At 46.2% G+C, this 19231-nt stretch overlaps 1 protein-coding gene across 2 annotated transcripts in view; it reads left to right on the forward strand.

The window, feature by feature from the left end:
* SLIT3 (slit guidance ligand 3) overlaps positions 1 to 19231 on the forward strand; it is a 642896-nt gene that overhangs the window by 99002 nt on the left and 524663 nt on the right. For both annotated transcript variants that reach the window (XM_062188711.1, XM_062188710.1), the window contains exon 4: positions 13287 to 13358. In XM_062188711.1, the coding sequence (XP_062044695.1) occupies positions 13287 to 13358 (72 nt within the window). The remainder of the gene's footprint in view (positions 1 to 13286; positions 13359 to 19231) is intronic.

Here is a 19231-nt window from a genome sequence, read left to right on the forward strand (position 1 = left end):
TGAAAGATGACAGAAGTTCATTGCTCATATTTCTGGATGCTAGAGGCCCAAGATCAAGGCACTAGCAGATTTGTGTCTGGTGAGGGCCCACCATCTGATGTGCTGTCCAGCCATGTCCTCACTTTGTAGATGGGACAAGGCAGCTCTCCAGGGTCTCTTTAAGAAGGCGCCAAGCCCATCATGAAGAATCCATCCTTGAGACCTAATCACTTCCCAAAGGCCCTTCCTGCTAACACTATCAGCTTGGAGGTTAGAATCTCAATATATAAATTTTCAGCGAACACAACCATGCAGACCATAGCACAGAGGAAACACAGCAGATATCTAAAGTTGACAATGAAAAATAGTGCCAGATTAGATAGACGAGCATTTCCAAACTCTTCCGGCCTGATCCAGTTCTGAACACCAAACAAGTTGTGATGTAGGAGGGTATGTTTAAAGCTGCTGGTCTTGATTCAGCATTGAAAATACTTTATTCGTGTTAGGTAACTAGCTCTGTCCACCCTCCACCAGCTGTGCTTCTGGAGATGGTGTCTGATTCTTTTTGGGATGGAACTGGTTGTGTGTGTGTGTGTGCATTCATGCACAGTAGAGAGGGAGAGAGATAGTGGTCCAGAGGCCAACACACCTGGAATCTATTTGTGAGGCTCACTGGTTCAGTCCCCAGCTTGGGCCATTCATTTATTTCTCACTAAGTGAACATCTGGGATTCAGTTTGAGACGCCAACAAGTTTGGATGGGATCTTGAAGTTGTGGTTGGGATGGGGAACTGCTCGCCTGAGGTGGGAGTAAGTGAAGTGAGCAGGGGGCTCTTAAACTGTTCTGCAGAGTTCGGTTCAAATGCAATAGCTGGAGGGTTGCGAAATCCTTCACGTGCTGGAAAAGCACTCAAGTAGACGGAATAAGCTAAGAAGGGTTCAATCAGATCAAAGCAATATTATAATCTGAAAAGCACCCCTTTTCCCCTTTCAGCCTATTCCCCTTCCATTCTATAATTCTAATAATATCCAGGTATTTTTCTTTTCTAGGGGAAAAAAAAAACAATAAGAAAAAAATCTTGGGCCTGAACCAGGAAGGAAATGTTATGAGAAAGTAAAATTCTAATTAGATATAGATGAGAATTGGTCACAGATAATTACTCTACATTCTTTGGGCTCATGCCTGAGAAGGCTTAGAAGATCTTTTTTTTTGTTACTAGATATGTAGATTTATATCTAAATGCCTAGATAAACACAGAGAAGCTCATCATCATTAACAGATCTTGCAGAGTGCAAGTGTGTAGAACAAAAGTGAACAAGAAATTTGTCATTCACAAGCTCAGAATGCCTGAATGTTTTGCCATCAGGACTTTTTTTTCCCCTTCTCACTTTGAACTTACTCAGAACAGAAGAAAAGGCCAGTGTGTTCAAACAGGATCATTTTGAACACTACACTTCCAGAAAATTTGTGCTGAGTCGCACCTGCCCTCTGTGACATCCACTACCCAGAGTATTTCTCTTTCAATTTGCATCTGTCAGTTTCCTACCTGTGGGTCGAAGGGGTTGGAAATCCAGCTGAAGGGTCTAGAATAACCCAGAGAAGACAGAGACACTCAGGAGGGCCGAGCTCATGCCATCCTATTAAGAACATTGTTCTGGGCATTTTAAGGGAGAGAAAAAAAATCCTCATGGATTTCAATCTTGTATTGTTGGGACCAGCCTGTGGATAATACAAGAGAACGTGGATGTTGCTGAAGAAGCACACCTGCCCGTGTGGGCCAATCTCACAACTTAGGATCATCCTCGTCTAGTGGGCACTTGCTGCTGCCCAGCACCACTCCCGCACATCTGAGACAACTGCTTCTCACCTGCTCTTCTCAGTCATCAAACACTTCCTCCCCGCTCTCCAGTCACCAGCTGGCTTCCCTTTGCAGTGAGAAAATAGAAGGAGCTGAGAGAGACCTCCACAGTCTCCCACAGCCACACCTGTGCTACATTGTCCCCTGACCTCTATGCCTTCCCTGCTGTTGCAAAGCTGACCTGTTTGTGGCCCTGTCAAAGGCCATCGCCAGGCCTTAACCCTGGAACCCCCTGTTGTCTGTGCAGGAGCAGCACTCGAAGACTTTTCCTGTCATTCCCTGCAGCACCTACGGACTCTGTTTTTAGAGCCTTCTCTTTAGCATATGAGTCTAAGCAAATCTCACTTTCAAAAAATGAAAGCAACAAACTCCCTTGACCTCATATCCCCTCCTCTCTATCATCCCCGTTTTGTCCCCTTTACAGCTAAACATCTTAAAGTAATTGGTTTTCCTTGTTTTCTCTTGCTGCTCCTTCTTGACCCCTCCAGTTAATTGTTCAGGCCTGTCTCGGGACCAGGCTGTTCTTTCCAGGGTCAACAGCGAGCTCTGGCCTCCATCCTCACCTGTCTCCACCTCTCAGCAATGCTGATGCATCCTCTCCTTCCTCCTCCTGTTTCCCCTCATTCCTTGGAAGCCTTTCTTCCCTTGGTCTCCACAGCTCCATTTCCTCTTCCTTTTCTTCCCACCATACTGGTGGTTCTCTTCTCCTCTGTCCAGTGTCTAATGGGTGGTTGAGCCCAGGACCCACTCCTTACTCTGCTTGCCTCCCTTGTCTCCATCACCCGTGGTGACCACATCACTGTGCCAGCTTCATCTCTATCTTAATCTTGTTCTTGGTTTATCTATCCAATTGTCTATTGTCTGTTTGTCTACACTTGGAGATTACATAATATAATTTTAGATATAATATATACTCTATGTACTATAATAATATATAATGTATATATAGTATAGTATACATCATATCTGGTATGACTAGTATATATTATATATTATTATATATAAAATTGTAAAACCTCCAAGTGTAGATAAACAGACAATAGACAATTGGATATATATGCACTATATAAATAAAATCCATAGTATGTATATTTATCGTATTTAGTATCATATATAGTAGTGTACTCTGTTCCCTGCCTCCCCTAACCCTGTTCCACCCTCCAGCATTTTCAATGCACTGGCCTAAGCCTCAGCATCTACCTTGACTTTTCCTTCTCTCATTCCTCACCACCAGTCCATCCGTATATCTTGTTTGTGCCGCCTTCAAGTTATTTCCAGAATTGGACTACTTCTTAACCCGTCTGCAGCTCTCACTCTGGGTAGCAGGGTAGAGAAGGAAAGGGCGTGTTTAGAGACACGGAGGCAGGGAAAGTAGCGAGACCAGGGCCTCGCAGAAGGATTTCGGGCGCGATTTTTGAGTCTGGAGAGCTGCCTTGCGTGCTGCCCCACTGTGAGGTGTAGGGTGCAGAGGTCACTGTGGGACTCTGCGCTTTGGTCCTCACAGGTGATCTTACTGCCTGGAGTAGATCTGGCTGGCTCTGAGGACAACCATGACTCTGTTAAGTTGTACGTCACTTATTTCTGCAGTGTGTGTTTGTATGTGAATGTGTGTGTGCATATACATGTGCTTTCTTCTACCCTTCTGTTTCCCTAGAGCCCGAGTCCCTGTGTACCCATGTGATTGCGTGCACACTCCTCTGGGGAATCCCCAGAGACTCACGCTCTTGACTCTGGTCCTAGGTAAAGCCGTTTGTTGGCTATGGCCTCTGGGGTTCCCTGCATTATTCCACCAAAAATGACTTAGACTAGAAAGGTCACCACCCTGGGACCTGGAGACCTTTGCAACCCTTTGGTTCAGTGTCTGCATTGCCAGGAGTTCTGCAGAGCAGCTGTCTAGACAGGATTGTTCCCCACCTCCCCTCCTCTTCTGCTGAAATCAAGGTCTTCTGGATGCAGGGATATTAGGGGCATATGGCAGCCACTGGGGCAGGGGTCAGAGGCAAGACAGGATTAGGCCATGGGGGTGCTCTGCATTTCCTTAACAACCATGTAATTGGAGGAAAATTGGTCCAATGTGAGAGGCAAGAAAGTTCAAAGGGGGGTGTTTGGGGGTCTTTCTGCTTGTTTTCTTTTCCTGCTGGGGTCCCGAGTTGGATCTCAGTAAGGGGAGATCCTAGGAAAGTACCAGAATTTTCTAGAATGGCATATATAGGGCACCTACATAGGGCATTTCGAGGCACCTTTAAGGGCTGGCAGGGGCTGAGGACACAGTCAGAAAACTTTTGACTGGATGGACTGTTGGGTCTGAGAGAGAAACAAGGACAGAGGCTCTCAGGAAATGGCCAGAGATTCCCAACCTGTCCTGGTAGCAATGATTTCCTGAGATTCTCAGAGCCTTCTATTTGTAAGGCCAGCACTAGGCCTTGGACAGTAAGGCCGAGGGAGCACAAAGCCCACTTCTTGGTCTGCCTTGACTCCATTTCTCCATCTATAATATGGGCAAATACTTTCTTGTTATTGGTCTCCCCACTGGGATTTTTGGGCAACCTCCTGGCTAACCAAGCACCAAAGAGTTGAGGAATCAGAATGGCAGAAGAGGTTCAGAGCACAGGTTTTGGTGTCCAAGAGACTTCTGTACCACTGGAAACCGTTATGCTTAGTGAAATAAGTCAGCTTCTAAAAGACAGGATGTCATATGTGTTCTCTGATATGTTCCTGTTAATACAGAAATACCAAAAATGTATAGGAATGAAATGGGTCATTTTGGGATATGATTGTTGTTTTTAGCTCTTGTTTATAATCCTGTGGAACTGTGGTCTTCCTACTTTTTACTTTTTGAATATTATGATTAATGGCATATTAAGCCTGTGGATATAGAGTGGATTAAAATTACGGCTTTGCAAGAACTGATGGAGAGAGAGGAGGGGGAGCAGGAGAGTGAGGGACATGTAGTTGTCTTCTTGGAATTGTACCTATGGAAGGCATAAAATCTGTTCTTTTTATATTAATAAAACATTTTATAAAAAGACTTAAACTTATTTGTCAGGTTGGTGATTTGGGATAAGTTTAAAAAAAAACCTCTGTGCCTCAGTTTCCTTATCTAAAATGAAGATCGTTACAATGTCTACTTCCATAGTCCCTTTAAGAGTGAAGTGAGTACGGCATATAAAACACCTTTCACAGCCCTTAGCCCATGGCAGATGTCCTATGTCAACATATGTAAGGAAGGACTGAAGGACAAAGCCAAAGAGGATTCTTACCGTTTTGATGTTTAAGGCATGTGGGTTATTAGGAGAGTCCTCACCAAGTATCCAAGTGTTCCTGTAGATTTCCCAGCTGGCTTTGCAATTACATTTGTGCCACGTGACTAGTTGTGGCTAATAGTCTGAGAACAGAAGTGACCTGAGTCAGTGCTGGGTCAAGGAGGTGAGAGCTGGTGTCCTCCCCCACTCTCTCTTGTCATAGCTGGTGTCCTTCCTCCCTCCCGTGGCCGCCCCGTGTTCTCTGCAGCATCACCCAAGGTGGAACAAGCCCTTTTTGCGAGTATGAAGCACACGTTTGTTGTGTTAACCCAGTGAGACCTTGGAGTTCATTTGTTACTGCCTTGCTGACCGATGCAATCATGTGTGCAGGAGAAATCAATCTCCTGTATGTCTGCACGTTTAGGATATGCGGGGATGATGATAACGATAATAACAGGAGCTGTAGCCACTGTCATTATTGAGCCCTGGAGAAACACTGCGAAGCCCTTATGCAGATGTGAAACCACTCAGCCCTCTCAGGTATCCTGTGAGGGATGTAGTTTGCTATTACACAATAACTGTGTTCCTAAAATAATCTCTAAGTTATTTTTAAGAAGAGTTCTCGTAAACAACTTCAATGAGAAAAAAAAAACTGCTCAGAGGCAAGGATTTTAGTTTTTGACAACAAAGTTAGTTTTCCTACAGAAATGTCAAAGATAGAGGCTTTTAATTGCTATTAGGACCTTTGAAAGTTACAAACTAAAAATAACTGATTTTCGAATCTGGCAGCAGCCAACCTAAATGTCATTGAGCAAATGCTGAGTCGCATGGAGGGCAAAGCTCAGGTTGGCTTTTTCTCAACCATCACACCAAATTCTGGGTTGCTCCCTTAGTGCTATACAAAGGAAGCCCTGGCATAGCTCACTAAAACTGTAAATCCCTCACTCTGCAAAGAGAGCCACAAAGCCAGACACCAGCATTCCCTCAACTGAAGTGACCACTCTATTGATACGGCAGGCCACTAGGCTTTCTCGCCACACACGTGGGGGCCCTACCCGATCAGGAGTGGTACAAACCGATCACCACCACAAATCAGGTTCCCTACTGAACTAAACAAAGGACATCCAGTGTGCATTATGAAAATTTGCACAGCAGGAAAAAAGTCTGCGTTTGCTGGGTTTTACAGGGCAGCGAGCCAACTGATGTGAGGCCCCCAGGGGTTTCAGTGAACAGTTGGTGAAATCAGGGCTCTCCAGCTCTTTTCATGGCCCCAGGTTCAAGTTTTCTGGCTCTAATGTATTTGTGTCCTCAACTGGGGAACAGTGTCACTTCTGAGCTGAGCTTTGAGGCCTCTGCAGTTTGGTTCTGCCCTTGTCCTGCCCTTGTCCTGGCATTTTCTGTCATTCCTTGTGCTTCCTGGCCTGAAAACAGAGCTCTCTGGGAATCCTTGTGCCTCCCCATCTTCCATGAAGAGCAGCGTGGTGCTTCTGCTCTGAATAACAGAGCCACTGTGGCTCTTGTTGCTTAGACACGTGGCTGTTTCTGAGAGCACCAGTAGCAGACGGAGAAAGAATCCAGCCTGCCTAAGAAACTGCCTGGGGAAGGGGAACCAATTGAGTTCATTACTAAAGCAATCAGTCCCAGTGACCTTTTGGGGTTAGCACACTTGGACTGTCGGCCTCCCTTGGGCCCTAGCTGCAGCTGGACATCCCACACCTCCTGGAGAACAGGAAGGGCTTGCCGTGCTGTGGGCCATTCTGGGGCCCTTGAAGCCCCTCACTGCTGTCCTTCACCTGCAAGGGGAAGCAGTGAGCTCCACCCCCTGCTTGCCTTGCTGGTCAGTGTGGCGGCTGAGTGTTCGAGAAGCTTCTGTAGCATGCAGACAGGCCCTCTGAGGCTCCCATTCGCCTTCACCTAGGATGGCTTTCCGCACTTAGCCCGGGAAGTCTACTAATTCCTCAGGATCCCCTAACTTGCCATGCCTGCCTTTTGGTTCATTCACTGAAATTAAGAATCCCTTCTTAAAGACCCCTTGTGTGCCTGGCACTGTACAGGCTGCTGTTGGGACACAAAGCATGTGTCAGATGGATTCCCACCCTCATTGACCTTTGGAACCTAGGAGGATGAGACTTACTTGTTGGGTGATAAATCAAGACAGTTCATATGGAAGGGCTCAGTGACCTGTCATCATTGTACATGGTAGAGCACAGGCTTAGCCTCAGGTGCCTGGGTTCAAATCCCAATGCCGTGACATTGGTCAACTTTGAGCAACTGCCTTAATCCTGTTAGACCTCCTTTTGCTTATTACAGGGACAGCACAAGTATTGATCTCCTAGTATTTCTTTGGAAATTCCATGAGGTAGTGCATGTAAAGTTCTTGGTATAGTGCCTGACTCATGATTTTAGTATTATTGGCATTATTACTAGCTATTAGCTGTCAAAACACATTTGGGGGACATCACTGGTAGAGAAATCCTTAATCTAAACATACCGCCTTCTGTGTGGTGTCCTTCCCTTCCCTATGCATTTCTTTAGCGATTGATGGTTTCAGCTGATTGGTTACCCAGGCTTGGGACCAGGAAGCAAGGGAGAGGACACTTTTATACCTCTGGTAGCTCCCTCAGATCCCATCACCATACCCTGCTGATTATACTTCATGTCATCTCCTACACTCTGACGCTGCTCACATTCTTAACCAGGTCCTCATACTAAGTACTCAGGAGCTCTTTACTCTTTTCTGGTCTCCTTGCCCCCAACTATACCCTCCTCAAAACTAGGCTTACTGCTACTGAGGAGAATCTTCTAAAATTCAAACCATTTGCTAATCTTTCTCTTGTGCAACACCTTTCTATGCCTTGTTTTTATTGTCTATAAAACACCAGGTCCAAATCCTTTGTCATGACCCCACAAGATTGCTCATGATATGACCTCTGACTTCCTGTACACTGTGATACTAAGTGTTCTCAAACCACCTGCAGGCTCCAGCCGTGCAACCCTGGCCAGGCCCCACTCCCAAATGGTCCTGGTTCTCCTAGCCCTCCAGTTAGGTGCATATCCTGACCTCTAACTCTAGAAGGCTGAGTCCATGTTTCCTGAAGTGTTGCACTTGTCTGACAAGGGTAAACTCAAAACCTCCCTCTTTGAGAAGCCTTCCCTTAGCTGGGATTGGGTTAGCTGTCTCTCTTCTGTACTCCCACAACACATTGGCTTATAAGGTGATGGGGCACTTTTTTGCTTTCGTGACTATCTCTTCCAAGGTTACAGCATTTTAAAAGAAAAGAATTGAATCTTATTTGCCTATGTACATTTGTACTGGAAAAAGCCTGGAGAGATGGAAGAATAGATGGACAGATGCATGGATGCATGGATGGGTAAATGGTGGCCAGATGATTGGATAAATAAGTAATTGAATGTATAGGCACTTGAATGGATGGAGTCCACAATTATATCTCATACCAGGTACATCCAGGAAGGCCTTCAATGGTTCTACAAACACAGGGCTCTGTTACTTGGAGTGTCACAGTTTAATCTAGAAAACGTTATGACCTTGTAACTCAGCAACCAGTGGGGGTTTGACCTTGCTTCTCATGATTATTGCAGCAGGAAGGCTGAGAAGGAACTTTGATCTTCAAGGGATAAGGGACATCAGTGTGGACTATATCCTGTCACTGACCTGGCCCATATTCCATTTAGCAACCTCAGATCTGTCCTTCTTTGCATGTGATCTAAGAATCGAATCGTGGGTTTACTTCTGGTTTGAACTGCAGGCAGAGGTTTCCATCTCTGGTCCCAGAGTAACAGATGCAGCAGAAGGTACGAGCACACCACAACCAGTAGCACTGTCTGCAGTCAGGCACTTACCTGTTTCTCCATCAGAACTGCACGTTTCATTCTGTTCATTATCTGTGTTCGTAGCAGCCCTGTAGGAAATGTACTTTATGCAATTCGGTGTCTTTGGTGGCTTTTCAAAGACCTTTCAGCTGATCTATTAACTAAGTAAATGTGAATAAGCATCGAGCTCCTTCCGATATAGAGAACCAGCGTGCAAATAGCCCAAGCTGAAGTGGAAAGGCCCCAAGGCTTCGGGAGCAGAGCCCAGCCCTGCCACCCCAGAATCCTTATTCAGAGTTTATAAAGCACCAGGCAGTGCACATTTGGCTAAATTTGGTTGCATTTTTATTTTTGTCCAGCCACAAATACTGGCAAAGAACTGAAAATGATTCCTTCCCTTCCGGGAGCCTCAGAGCCAAGCTGGTTTTATTTTTAGCTTCAACTCCAGTTTAGGGCTTTTACTACACTAAATACCCTACCCACTGCAGGCAGTGGTGGGTCGGATCTTAGGATTTTTGCCTAGACTGGAGTGTTGGTTGTCTGAATGCAACTCTTACCAGGCTTTGTACAGCTGTGACAATAGAGGGTGGATCCCGACAGACCCACGTAGATCCAGTTCTTGCCTGGGGACCTCCATGAGAGCCCTTTGCAGGGAGGGCCCTGTTCCAGGGTGGGTCATTGTCTGGGTTGGGGTGGAGGCAGTGACAGCCTGGAATGAAGAGAAGAAAGGGGAAGGGGAAGGGAGCTTTCATGTATGGAAAGGCTTCAAGTCACATGGCGTCCAAGGCTCTGGGCTCAGACTGACTGGGCTCAACTCTTCCTGCTTTCTCTTCTTAACACTGCAGCTTTGGGGATGTGCTCAATCTCCCAGCCTTTGATTCGTCATCTGCTGCAAGATGGGGACAGTAATAACACCTGCTCAAGCACGACCACAGCACACAGCACAGAGTCTGACATGCAGGCAGGACTCAGTCAGCATCATGTGTGTTACCGCTGCCGTGCTCTTACTGCAGTGCTAAACACTTGCATGTTTGCTGTGTCATTGAAGACTCATGGTAACCTACAGACATAGGGATGATTTTGCAGAGGGAAAACTGAGGCCCAAAAGGCTGGGTAACTTGCACTAGGTCCTACACTGACAGCATGATACAGCCAGACCTGAGCCAGCCCTAGCACACTCTATAGTCATAACAGCATACCATCTGCAGTACCAGTGGCTTCTGCTTGCTGTAAAGGGGCTTATCACTGGCTGGATAGAAACTGCCCTAAAGAATAAACAAGATTCACCATGTCCTTCTGTTCACTGGACCCCCTGCTTTTTTCCACTTTAGCAACAGGAGCACATTGGATGCCAGGAGTAGTTGAAAAAGTGCTGGTCAAATTGGTACAGACATAGGGTGCAGAGTGAATGCCAGGGACAGGGAGAGGGGGGAAAAGGAGAGCTGTTGTTCAGTGTAGAGTTTCATTTTTGCAAGCTTAAAGCATTTCTGGAGATTAGTTGTGCAACAAGGTGAAGTTATATACTTAACACTACTGAATCATCACACTTAAAAATTGTTAAGATGAGTGTGATGAGATGACCAACAAAAGTCATTTATCTGTACACTTGCGTGCATTCCCTGGTATGTAGACCATATTTCAATAAAATGCTTAAAAATTTGTTGAGATGGTAAATCGTGTGTGTTTTTTAACCTCAATTTAAAAACCACTGGAGTCAGGCACTGTAGAGGCAGGCAGGGAATGAGAGCCTATCTTGTCCAATTTCCCAGTCGTTTTGCTCCTTGGCCTCCTTGTAGTTAGGAGTTGCCTGGACAGCATCCCCGACCACAGCGACCCACACATGGCATGGGCCCCACTGGGCTGAGTGTCCTTTGTGAAATAGGGCTTATTAATAATATATAATAATAATAATAATAATATTTTTTGATAGGCAGTGTTAGACAGTGAGAGAAACACCTCCCCAAATGGCCACTATGGCCGGCGTGCTGTGCCGATCCAAAGCCAGGAGCCAGGTGCTTCCTCCTGGTCTCCCATGAGGGTGCAGGGGCCCAAGCACTTGAGCCATCTTCCACTGACTTCCTGGGACACAGCAGAAAGCTGGACTGCAAGAGGAGCAACCGGGACTAGAACCTGGTGCCTATATGGGGGTGCCGGTGCCACAGGCAGAGGACTAACCAAGTGAGCCACAGCGCCGGCCCCTATTAATAAGGTCTTAAATGCTCCTTCTTCAGAGGCTCTGCCCTTTTGGGCTTCCATCTTATCCTACATTTGTCTATTTTTTGTCTACTGATGTAGTGGGAGAAACATCAACAAAATCCCATTTAGGAATCTTGTATGTCTGGTGTGTTATGTGTGAGCATATATGTTTTCAGGGGCCAGAACTGGGGAAGAAGTTTACCATAGTTTACTTAGCTCTAAGATAGGTATAATAGAGTAATCCCAGGTAATCAGACATGATCATTTCATTCTAGCTAGGAAAAAAAATTACCCAAGGTATAAACTGCCAGAAGGTTCTGGGGACTGAGAAGTCTGAACCGTGTATTAATCAGCTTCTTGTCACTGTAACAAACACCCAGCACAAGCTATGTCTGATGGAAGGAGGTTCATTTTGGTTCATGGTTTAGGAGGCCGGTGCATGGTAGAACACGTGCAGAGGGAGGAACACATGATGAGCTGGGAACCAGAGTCAGGGAGCACTTCTGTCCTATATCTATGTGGTCTCTCCTTAGAAAACCATTATGATTCAGACTCTACCCTAGCAACCGAATCCAATTCAATCATTTTCCAAAACCCCACCCTCAGACACCATAATCGGATCAAGCCCTCACCCTCTTTAGTGACACTAACTTATGACTTTGGGGTTTAAATAACTGAATGAGTTGGGGAGCCAAATCTTATTGAAACCACAGCAAGTGGTTTAGGGGTTCATGTGACAAGGGAGAATCCCTTTTCACTGATTATGGTGTGGATGGATGCTGGGGCCGAGGGGCATGAAGCCAGCATGGAACAGTGTCTCCCTCTTGGCCCAGCATCCCTCATGAGAGCAGATATCATGGGGACCAAGCTCAAGGCCCCTTGGGAAGACAGATGGCCACTTTCCTGTGACCTTGAGCATTGATCATGCCTAGGAGAGCTCAGATTGGCCATGTAGACCACCATCCAAGGTGGGCCATCTCTGCTGGGCTGGGTTTTGCCTCAGGCCATATTTCACAGACATGATTCCCTGCCAGAGCCAACTTCTTCAGGCACAGTGGAAACTGTGCTGAGTCCTAACCATTACTGTTAGAAGCCCAGGAAAAGGTTTACTTTCATTTAGTATTTAGAAGGATTAAAAGAATTTTTGGTTTGAAATGAACATATAATATTAATATATTTTTAATATCAACTTACTTGTATAATATTGAGGGAGGGCATTTGATGCATTAAAATTCCATTTGGTGTGCCCATATCCCCAAATTATAGTGCCTGGGTTTGAGTCTTGGCTCCACTTCCAATCCAGTTTCCTGCCAATGCTCATACTGGGAAGCAGCAGGTGATGCTTCAAATACATGGGCCCCTGCCACCCACATGGGAGATGTGGACTGAATTTCTGGCTCCTAACTTTGACCTGCACCAACCCTGGCTGCCGTGGGCAGTTAAGAAGTAAACCAGTGGATGAAAGACCTCTCTCTCTCCCTTTCATTCTCTCTCTCTCTCTCTCTCTCCCTTCCTCCCTCTCTCTCTGCCTTTCAAATAAATACACAAAATTTTTAAATGTTTATAATACTAAAAACATTTTTATGGAGACAACAGCTCACAAAGGTAAACAGGCTGTGGACCCATGGAAGGCATAACACAGCCCTGCTGTGGTCTTGAGAGTCAGGATGGCAGGGATTGTGTTGGGTCCTCAGCCTGCCCTGATCTGTCTTGCCTTCTCTGTTGCTATAGCAACTGCTATCTGTTCCCACCATCACCATTCATGATCTAGAATATTTCCCCTGCTATTTTAGTTATTCTTTTAGGGATGTATTTCATAGTCCAGTTCCATTACTTGGTAATAGGTACCTGGAACTCATTATTGAGAGAGGTTCAAAAGTCTTGTCTGGGACCCATGGGAAAGAAGCTTGCAATTGATTAGTGATGTCTGTCCTGGAAGCATTTTGGAGGATTGGCTTCCCAGTGCACTGCTGTGTTTTTCCTGACATCCCCAACTTGACTGCATGCCTTGCCAAGATGGAATATGCCTTACACATGTCGAGCATCCCATATTTAAAGATCTAGAGAGTATCTTAATACCTGTTGATTGATTGATTGATTGATTGAAGCAGTGTCTGTGAATGCATTTGATCTGATTTAACGTCTCCTTGACATCCTTTCCTTCTTCCTTTCCTGTTTAGGCGTCTGAACAAGAATAAGCTCCAAGTTCTTCCAGAATTGCTTTTCCAGAGCAATCCGAAGCTCACCAGACTGTGAGTAGAGTTGACTTATTTCTCTGCCTTGTGCCTTGCCTGGCTTAAGCAATGTAGAGGATGTGGTTGCCTTAGTGTGGGGAGCCCTGTGCCATGTGGAGCTTGGCAGTTGGGCTCTGGCATGGAGACTTGGAGTGGGGCTTGTATATGGTGTGCTCCACTGAGCCCTCTAGGCCTGACTTCCTCTGGAGGTCGGTGGTTTAAGTGGCCGTCGCTTGCATTGGTGGATCATTCCCTTGTGAGGAGAGAGGGAACTCTCCCTTCTGGCTTGGGTCTGAAGTTACTTCAGGGCAATGCCCCGAGGGGCAGGAAGTTAAGGTAAGCCTTTTACAAGAAGCTGCTGGGGGTCTCAGAGGGTAGTGATTTGCACTGAACATTTCAACCGCACTGTGTTGCTCTCTGGAACAGCCCTCGCCCCTTACCTCTTCCTGCCACTGCCAGTCTGGGAACTGCAGGTCTGGAGGGCTGTGCTTTGGTGGAAAAGGAAGAAACACCTTGAATTTTGCTTTCTCTTCCAAACAGTGCAGGATATAGCGTGGGAGAAGGCTTAGAGATCCGTCTGTGTATTGATTCACTGTGAGAGTGTGGGAACTCAGGAGCTGGGTATGCACACTGGGGTGGAGACTGTGGTTGACTTACTGTGAGTGTGAGGCAAATGCATGACTGGCACAGACCAGCCCATGAGCGTGACTCTGAAATCCTGCTAGTGGGGACAAGTGTAGATCATGGGGTGAATTGGTTGGCCCAAGGCTCAACTTTCTGAATGGAGTGACACAGAGAGATTTACAGCCTGGCTGGGGGGACCCCGACATCACTGGGGAGGCTCAACCTTGTGGCCACCATTCTCATTCTCCATGGCTATCTTTAATGCCTACTTACGCAATCAAACAATGCATGTAGGCGCTGGGATAAACTGGAAAATATGAAACACATGTCAGTTTGTGCATTTAAGAGTGAACTCTGAATTAGGAACATATATTTATATATGTCATACATACACACACAGAGACTGTATACATCAATGTATTTTCAAAGGGCACTTTGTTGAAACAAGAGCAGCCAAGAATTGGCTTATGCTCTGGGGAGCAGCAGTCTTGTTGGCTTTTCTAGGACACACCTGTGCTTTGTCAAGGTCTCCTCGTGCTGTGCACACAATTTCTCTGGCTCAGTCCACCTAGCTGACTTCGCTAAAGATGGGGAAGGATATGCCCCCACCCCTCTCCCCTTCCAGCCTTGATCCACCTGAGTGGACACAAGACTGGAGGAAGTTCTTGTTGTTCAGCAACTGAGTATCTATCAGCACTGGGTAAGCAATACCAAGTGGGCACACCACAAACAGCCCCAGTTCTGAACTTCCCCTTCCCTGCAGAGCTCTCCCCTAAAGGCTCACCTGTCAGCCATCCCTCCACCCAGCACTGCAGTGTGCCTCTTTGACCAGCTGTTATCAAAGTGCTGCAGCCGACCACATGCTGTTGGATCTCAGGTTCACTTTCTCAGTGCAGTTTCCGTGGGGCTGGGGCTGCTGGACAGCTTTGAGTGGTGGTCTCTGAGTATTCCAGGTGCTGCAGGATGTAGAGTGGGCTGGTTCTTGCTCATGGAAGCCTCTCCGTGCCATAAGGTGATGTCCATGTTGTTCAGAGCTGGTCAGGCACTGGTGTTCCTAACAGATCTCTAAGATGCTGCGGACCAGGTATGGATGTGTGGGAAACCCCTGGGTTCGGTCCTAACTGCTGCCTCCTAACTGAGAGAGCCTGGGATACTCACTGTCCCTCTTGTGCCTAAACAGCCTCATCAGTGAAGGGAGGTGCTTCCTCCTCCCTCTGCCTGTCCCACAAATGTGCTCTAAGCATCCTGTGAGCTACAGATGTGCCTATGTGTTTTCTAGGGTTTAAAGGACTGTGGGGGTGTAGGCGCCAGGGTAGCTTTGGTTACTCCTACAATTCCCATCCTTACAATCTCAGTCTCTGATCTCCTTCCTCCACAAGCCTGAAGAGGCCAGGAGCTGGAGTGAACATTGAGATAAATTACATTGAGCGTTTGCTTCCAACCAGAGAGCTGCAGCTGCAAAGGCCGGGACAATGTTCAACTCATTTTGGTATTTGTCCCTCTCCATGTCCCTCACTAGACACAAAGGTTGGCACACATCAGCACATCAGTGATGGCTGAATGGGTAGATGAAAAAGTGAATGATGTAGACCCAAGGATATAAACAGTGCTCTCAAGGAGCTTTGATTCTTTCATCTACCATTCATTCATTTATCAACTCATTCATTCGTTCACCTCTCCCCTGGGGGATCTCCTCCAGCCAGGTCTCTGTGCTGGATAGGGAGCTGTAGACCTGAGACATCCCTGGCTTCCCATGTGCCTTATCATGACATGTTCTGAATGGTTGCCAAAAAACTGAGAGCTAAATATAATTTTTTTATTAAAGCAGCTATATTAACCCAGGTTTGGGCTATAATCAGCAATCCCTTTTTCTCTTTGGGCTTGATCTTTGATTATTCTTAATGGCCCTATTATGTCTTTGTCTTATTTTGTCAGCCACTCGAGGGCCTTTTTGGAAGTAAACGGGGTACAAATTAGAAATCAATAAATGTGCAATCAGGAGTGTGTGTACATATGCCACTGGCTCTGCTTTAAAAGAGCACAGCATCTCAACAGACACAGCAAGCCATTTCTCAGGGAATTCTAAATGTGGATTCTGTGTGGCTGACTACTCTGTAGGAAGCTATGCGGGATAGAAAGGAATTCTGGACATCTTTTCTCTTTTATTATTAGACTTATGGGCAATACTGCTTAATAGTCAATGTTTATCCAAAGAATACCTTCTGCAAAGACAGTGGTCATGTAATAAGACATTTTTATAATAGTGATGAGAAAGAAAATAGTATTTAATATCAACCTACATTATGATAATGCTATTTAGTATTTAATTAATATTTAATATCAACCTATATTATTATAATACTACTAAATTATTATACTACTAACTAGCAAGGGAAAGAAATGTGGCAAAACTTCATTTAGCCCAAAGAAGAAATACTCATCTAACAGTCCAAGTAACTGAAAAATCCAGTGGTCATTATGGCTTCAGGAACAACTGGATCCAGGACTCAGTTATATCAAAGGACTTCATTTTGGTCTATCCTTCCTGTGGAACAGTGGACATGATGGCAAACAAAGCAGAAGACCCACAGAGCCTTAAGATAGTAATCCTCGTTGACAGTGAGCTCATCAGCAGTCCTGGAGAGCTACACGTGGATTCCGAGTCCTCATTTGGTCCCGTGCCCATGCGCCAGTGAATTGTTTTTGCCAATGAGGTTGCCAATGAGGTTATTGACAGTGGTTGATCAAGTTTGGGTCATGTGTCACCTCACTCATTTGGGGATGAAGGTATGCAGGGTATGTGTTCATCCCTCTTGACTGGGACATGGGTTCCTCATAAGAAAGAGTAATTCTGTTATCAGAAGACAGGGGAAGGGCTGTCATATGCCCAAACACCAGATATCTACAGTTTGTTGAGCATCTACACCATGCAGTACTTCAGATGAGTGCTTTGGATCCTTACAAACATAACACTTTAAGATAATAGCACTAGCAAACATGTTGAGTGCCAGGTGCTATTCTGAGTGCCTTACATCTCTTAACTCATGTGATTCTCCTAAGAACTCTGTGGGGTGAGCACTATGGTCAATGCTGTCCTGTGGGTGTGAGACTGAGGCTGAAGACTTAAACATCCTGCCCAATAACATGCGACTACTGAGTGGTAGAACTTGTATCAATTCAGGTCACCTGACTTCAGAATCTGTGCTGGTCTCTACTGTGAGTAGAGACCAGTGAATGCTTCCATTTTTTTTTTTAAGATTTTATTTATGTAGTTGAGAGATAGAGTTACAGATAATGAGGGAGAGACAGAGAGAAAGGTCTTTGACCTGCTGGTTCACTCCCCAAATGGCCACAACAGTCAGAGCTGGGATGACCTGAAGTCAGGAGCTAGGAGCTTCTTCTGGGTCCCCAATGTGGGTACAAGGGCCCATCTTCCACTGCCTTCCCAGGCCACAGTGGAGAGCTGGAATGGAAGAAGAGCAGCTGGGACACGAACATGCACCCATATGGGATGTTGGTGCTGCAGGCAGAGGCTTAGCCTACTATGCCACAGCACTGGCCCCCTCCCATTTTTTTAAATAAATAAACTAGGGGTGGTCAGTGTTGTGGCTTAGTGGCTGCCTACAATGCCAGCATCCCATATGGCCAATAGTTAGTGTTCTGACTGCTCCACTTCCAATCCAGCTCCCTGCTAATGGCCTGGGAAAAGCAGCAGAAGATGGCCCAAGTGTTTGGGCCCCTTCCACATGGGAGACCTGGATGAAGCTCCTGGTTCCTGGCTTCAGCCTGTCTTAGCCCTGGCTATTTCGGCCTTCTGGGGAGTGACCCAGTGGATGGAAGATCTTTCTCTCTCTCTCTATCTCTCCCTTTCTCTCTGTAACTCTGAATTTCAAACAAATAAACAAAGCTTTAAAAATAAAATAAATGAGGAAACTGAAGCTCAGAGAGTTTGAATCACTTGCCTGGATATCCCATGTACTAAGAAGCAGCACTTAGCACCTGACCTGCTTGCTCAGATCCAACCTTCCCATCAATGTGAAGGGAGTGATTATTAAATCTACTTCTACTGCTTGGAAGTTATCTAACCTACCATGGCTGTGTAGCCAGGAGTCAAGGGAACTGGGGCTGCATTCACATCTTGTCTCTGCAGTTTTTAGGGTTTTCAGCCATCCCATACCGCCAGGCACACTACTGAGGACAGCTGGAATTGGGCAGAGAAGATCTGCTAATGGCTTCGTGGCAGATCCAAGTGCTTTTCTCAGGTCTTTGCTGGTTACTCAACCCCTATCCTCCTCCAGGTCCCGCTCTGTCTGATTCATGCTGTGTGTGTTGGTGGCAAGTCTGCCCTATACTCTGTTCACAAGTGCTTAGAGCAAGGCTGGTTGCCACCTAGTGTTAGGAAGTCTCCTGAGCATTAGGTAATATTGCTTGGTCTACAGAGCACCCAGCAAGGCCTCTGCTGTGCTGCCTCCTGGTCTGAGGTCCGTGATGAGGCTGCCAAGTGTAGGGACTGTGCTTCTGGTCCTCGTAGGAGCCCTCAGCCCCCTGACTCAGGGAAAGGAAGAAGCAGTGAAGTGAAAGGGTCAAAGCATGCCTGCTGTATGCTGTGTGGCCTTAGGCAAATTCTTTAATCTCTGCATGCAGGTCTCAGGTCCGTCATTAGTAAAACAGACAATAAGGAAACCTACCTGTGTCTATTGTGGTGAGGATAAATGAAAAGCAGCCATGGGCATTAGGCACTGACTACAGCACATAGTAGGTGCTCAGTGAAAGGTGCCTGTAGTTAACCTTTGCCAGCTGGCTGCTGGGAGTACTGTCTACACTACAGCTGTGAGGTCTGTGGAGCAAACATTTCAGCACCTAAGTCTCCAAGACAGATGAGGGTTGAAGGAGCAGATAGAGGGAGGAGACGGGTCCTCAGACTAGCTTTGTTCCCCATCCCCCACCTTCCTCACCCCTCCCCGCCAAAGCTGTGTGGCCCTAGGCACGTTACTTTACCTCTCTGGCCTTCAGTTCTATCATCTAGAGAGGACAGGATGGAGCATTCCATGGTCCACAGGCTATTGGTTTCTTCTCTTTATGTCTCCTCCCAGCTTTTTCTTTCACCTACACTTGGGAGAGCACAAGGTTTCTGGCTATTTAAATGCAGAGTGGTAATGTTGCCAGGAATTCCTTAGAAGGAGCAGAAGGCAAGGTGAAAACAGTGATTAAAAACCCTCTGCATTCCACTGGATTAGGGAGCTTTGGAGGGGCCCGAGGGACACGAC

The sequence above is a fragment of the Lepus europaeus genome, chromosome 4, assembly GCF_033115175.1.
Source record: "Lepus europaeus isolate LE1 chromosome 4, mLepTim1.pri, whole genome shotgun sequence".
NCBI lineage: Eukaryota > Metazoa > Chordata > Mammalia > Lagomorpha > Leporidae > Lepus > Lepus europaeus.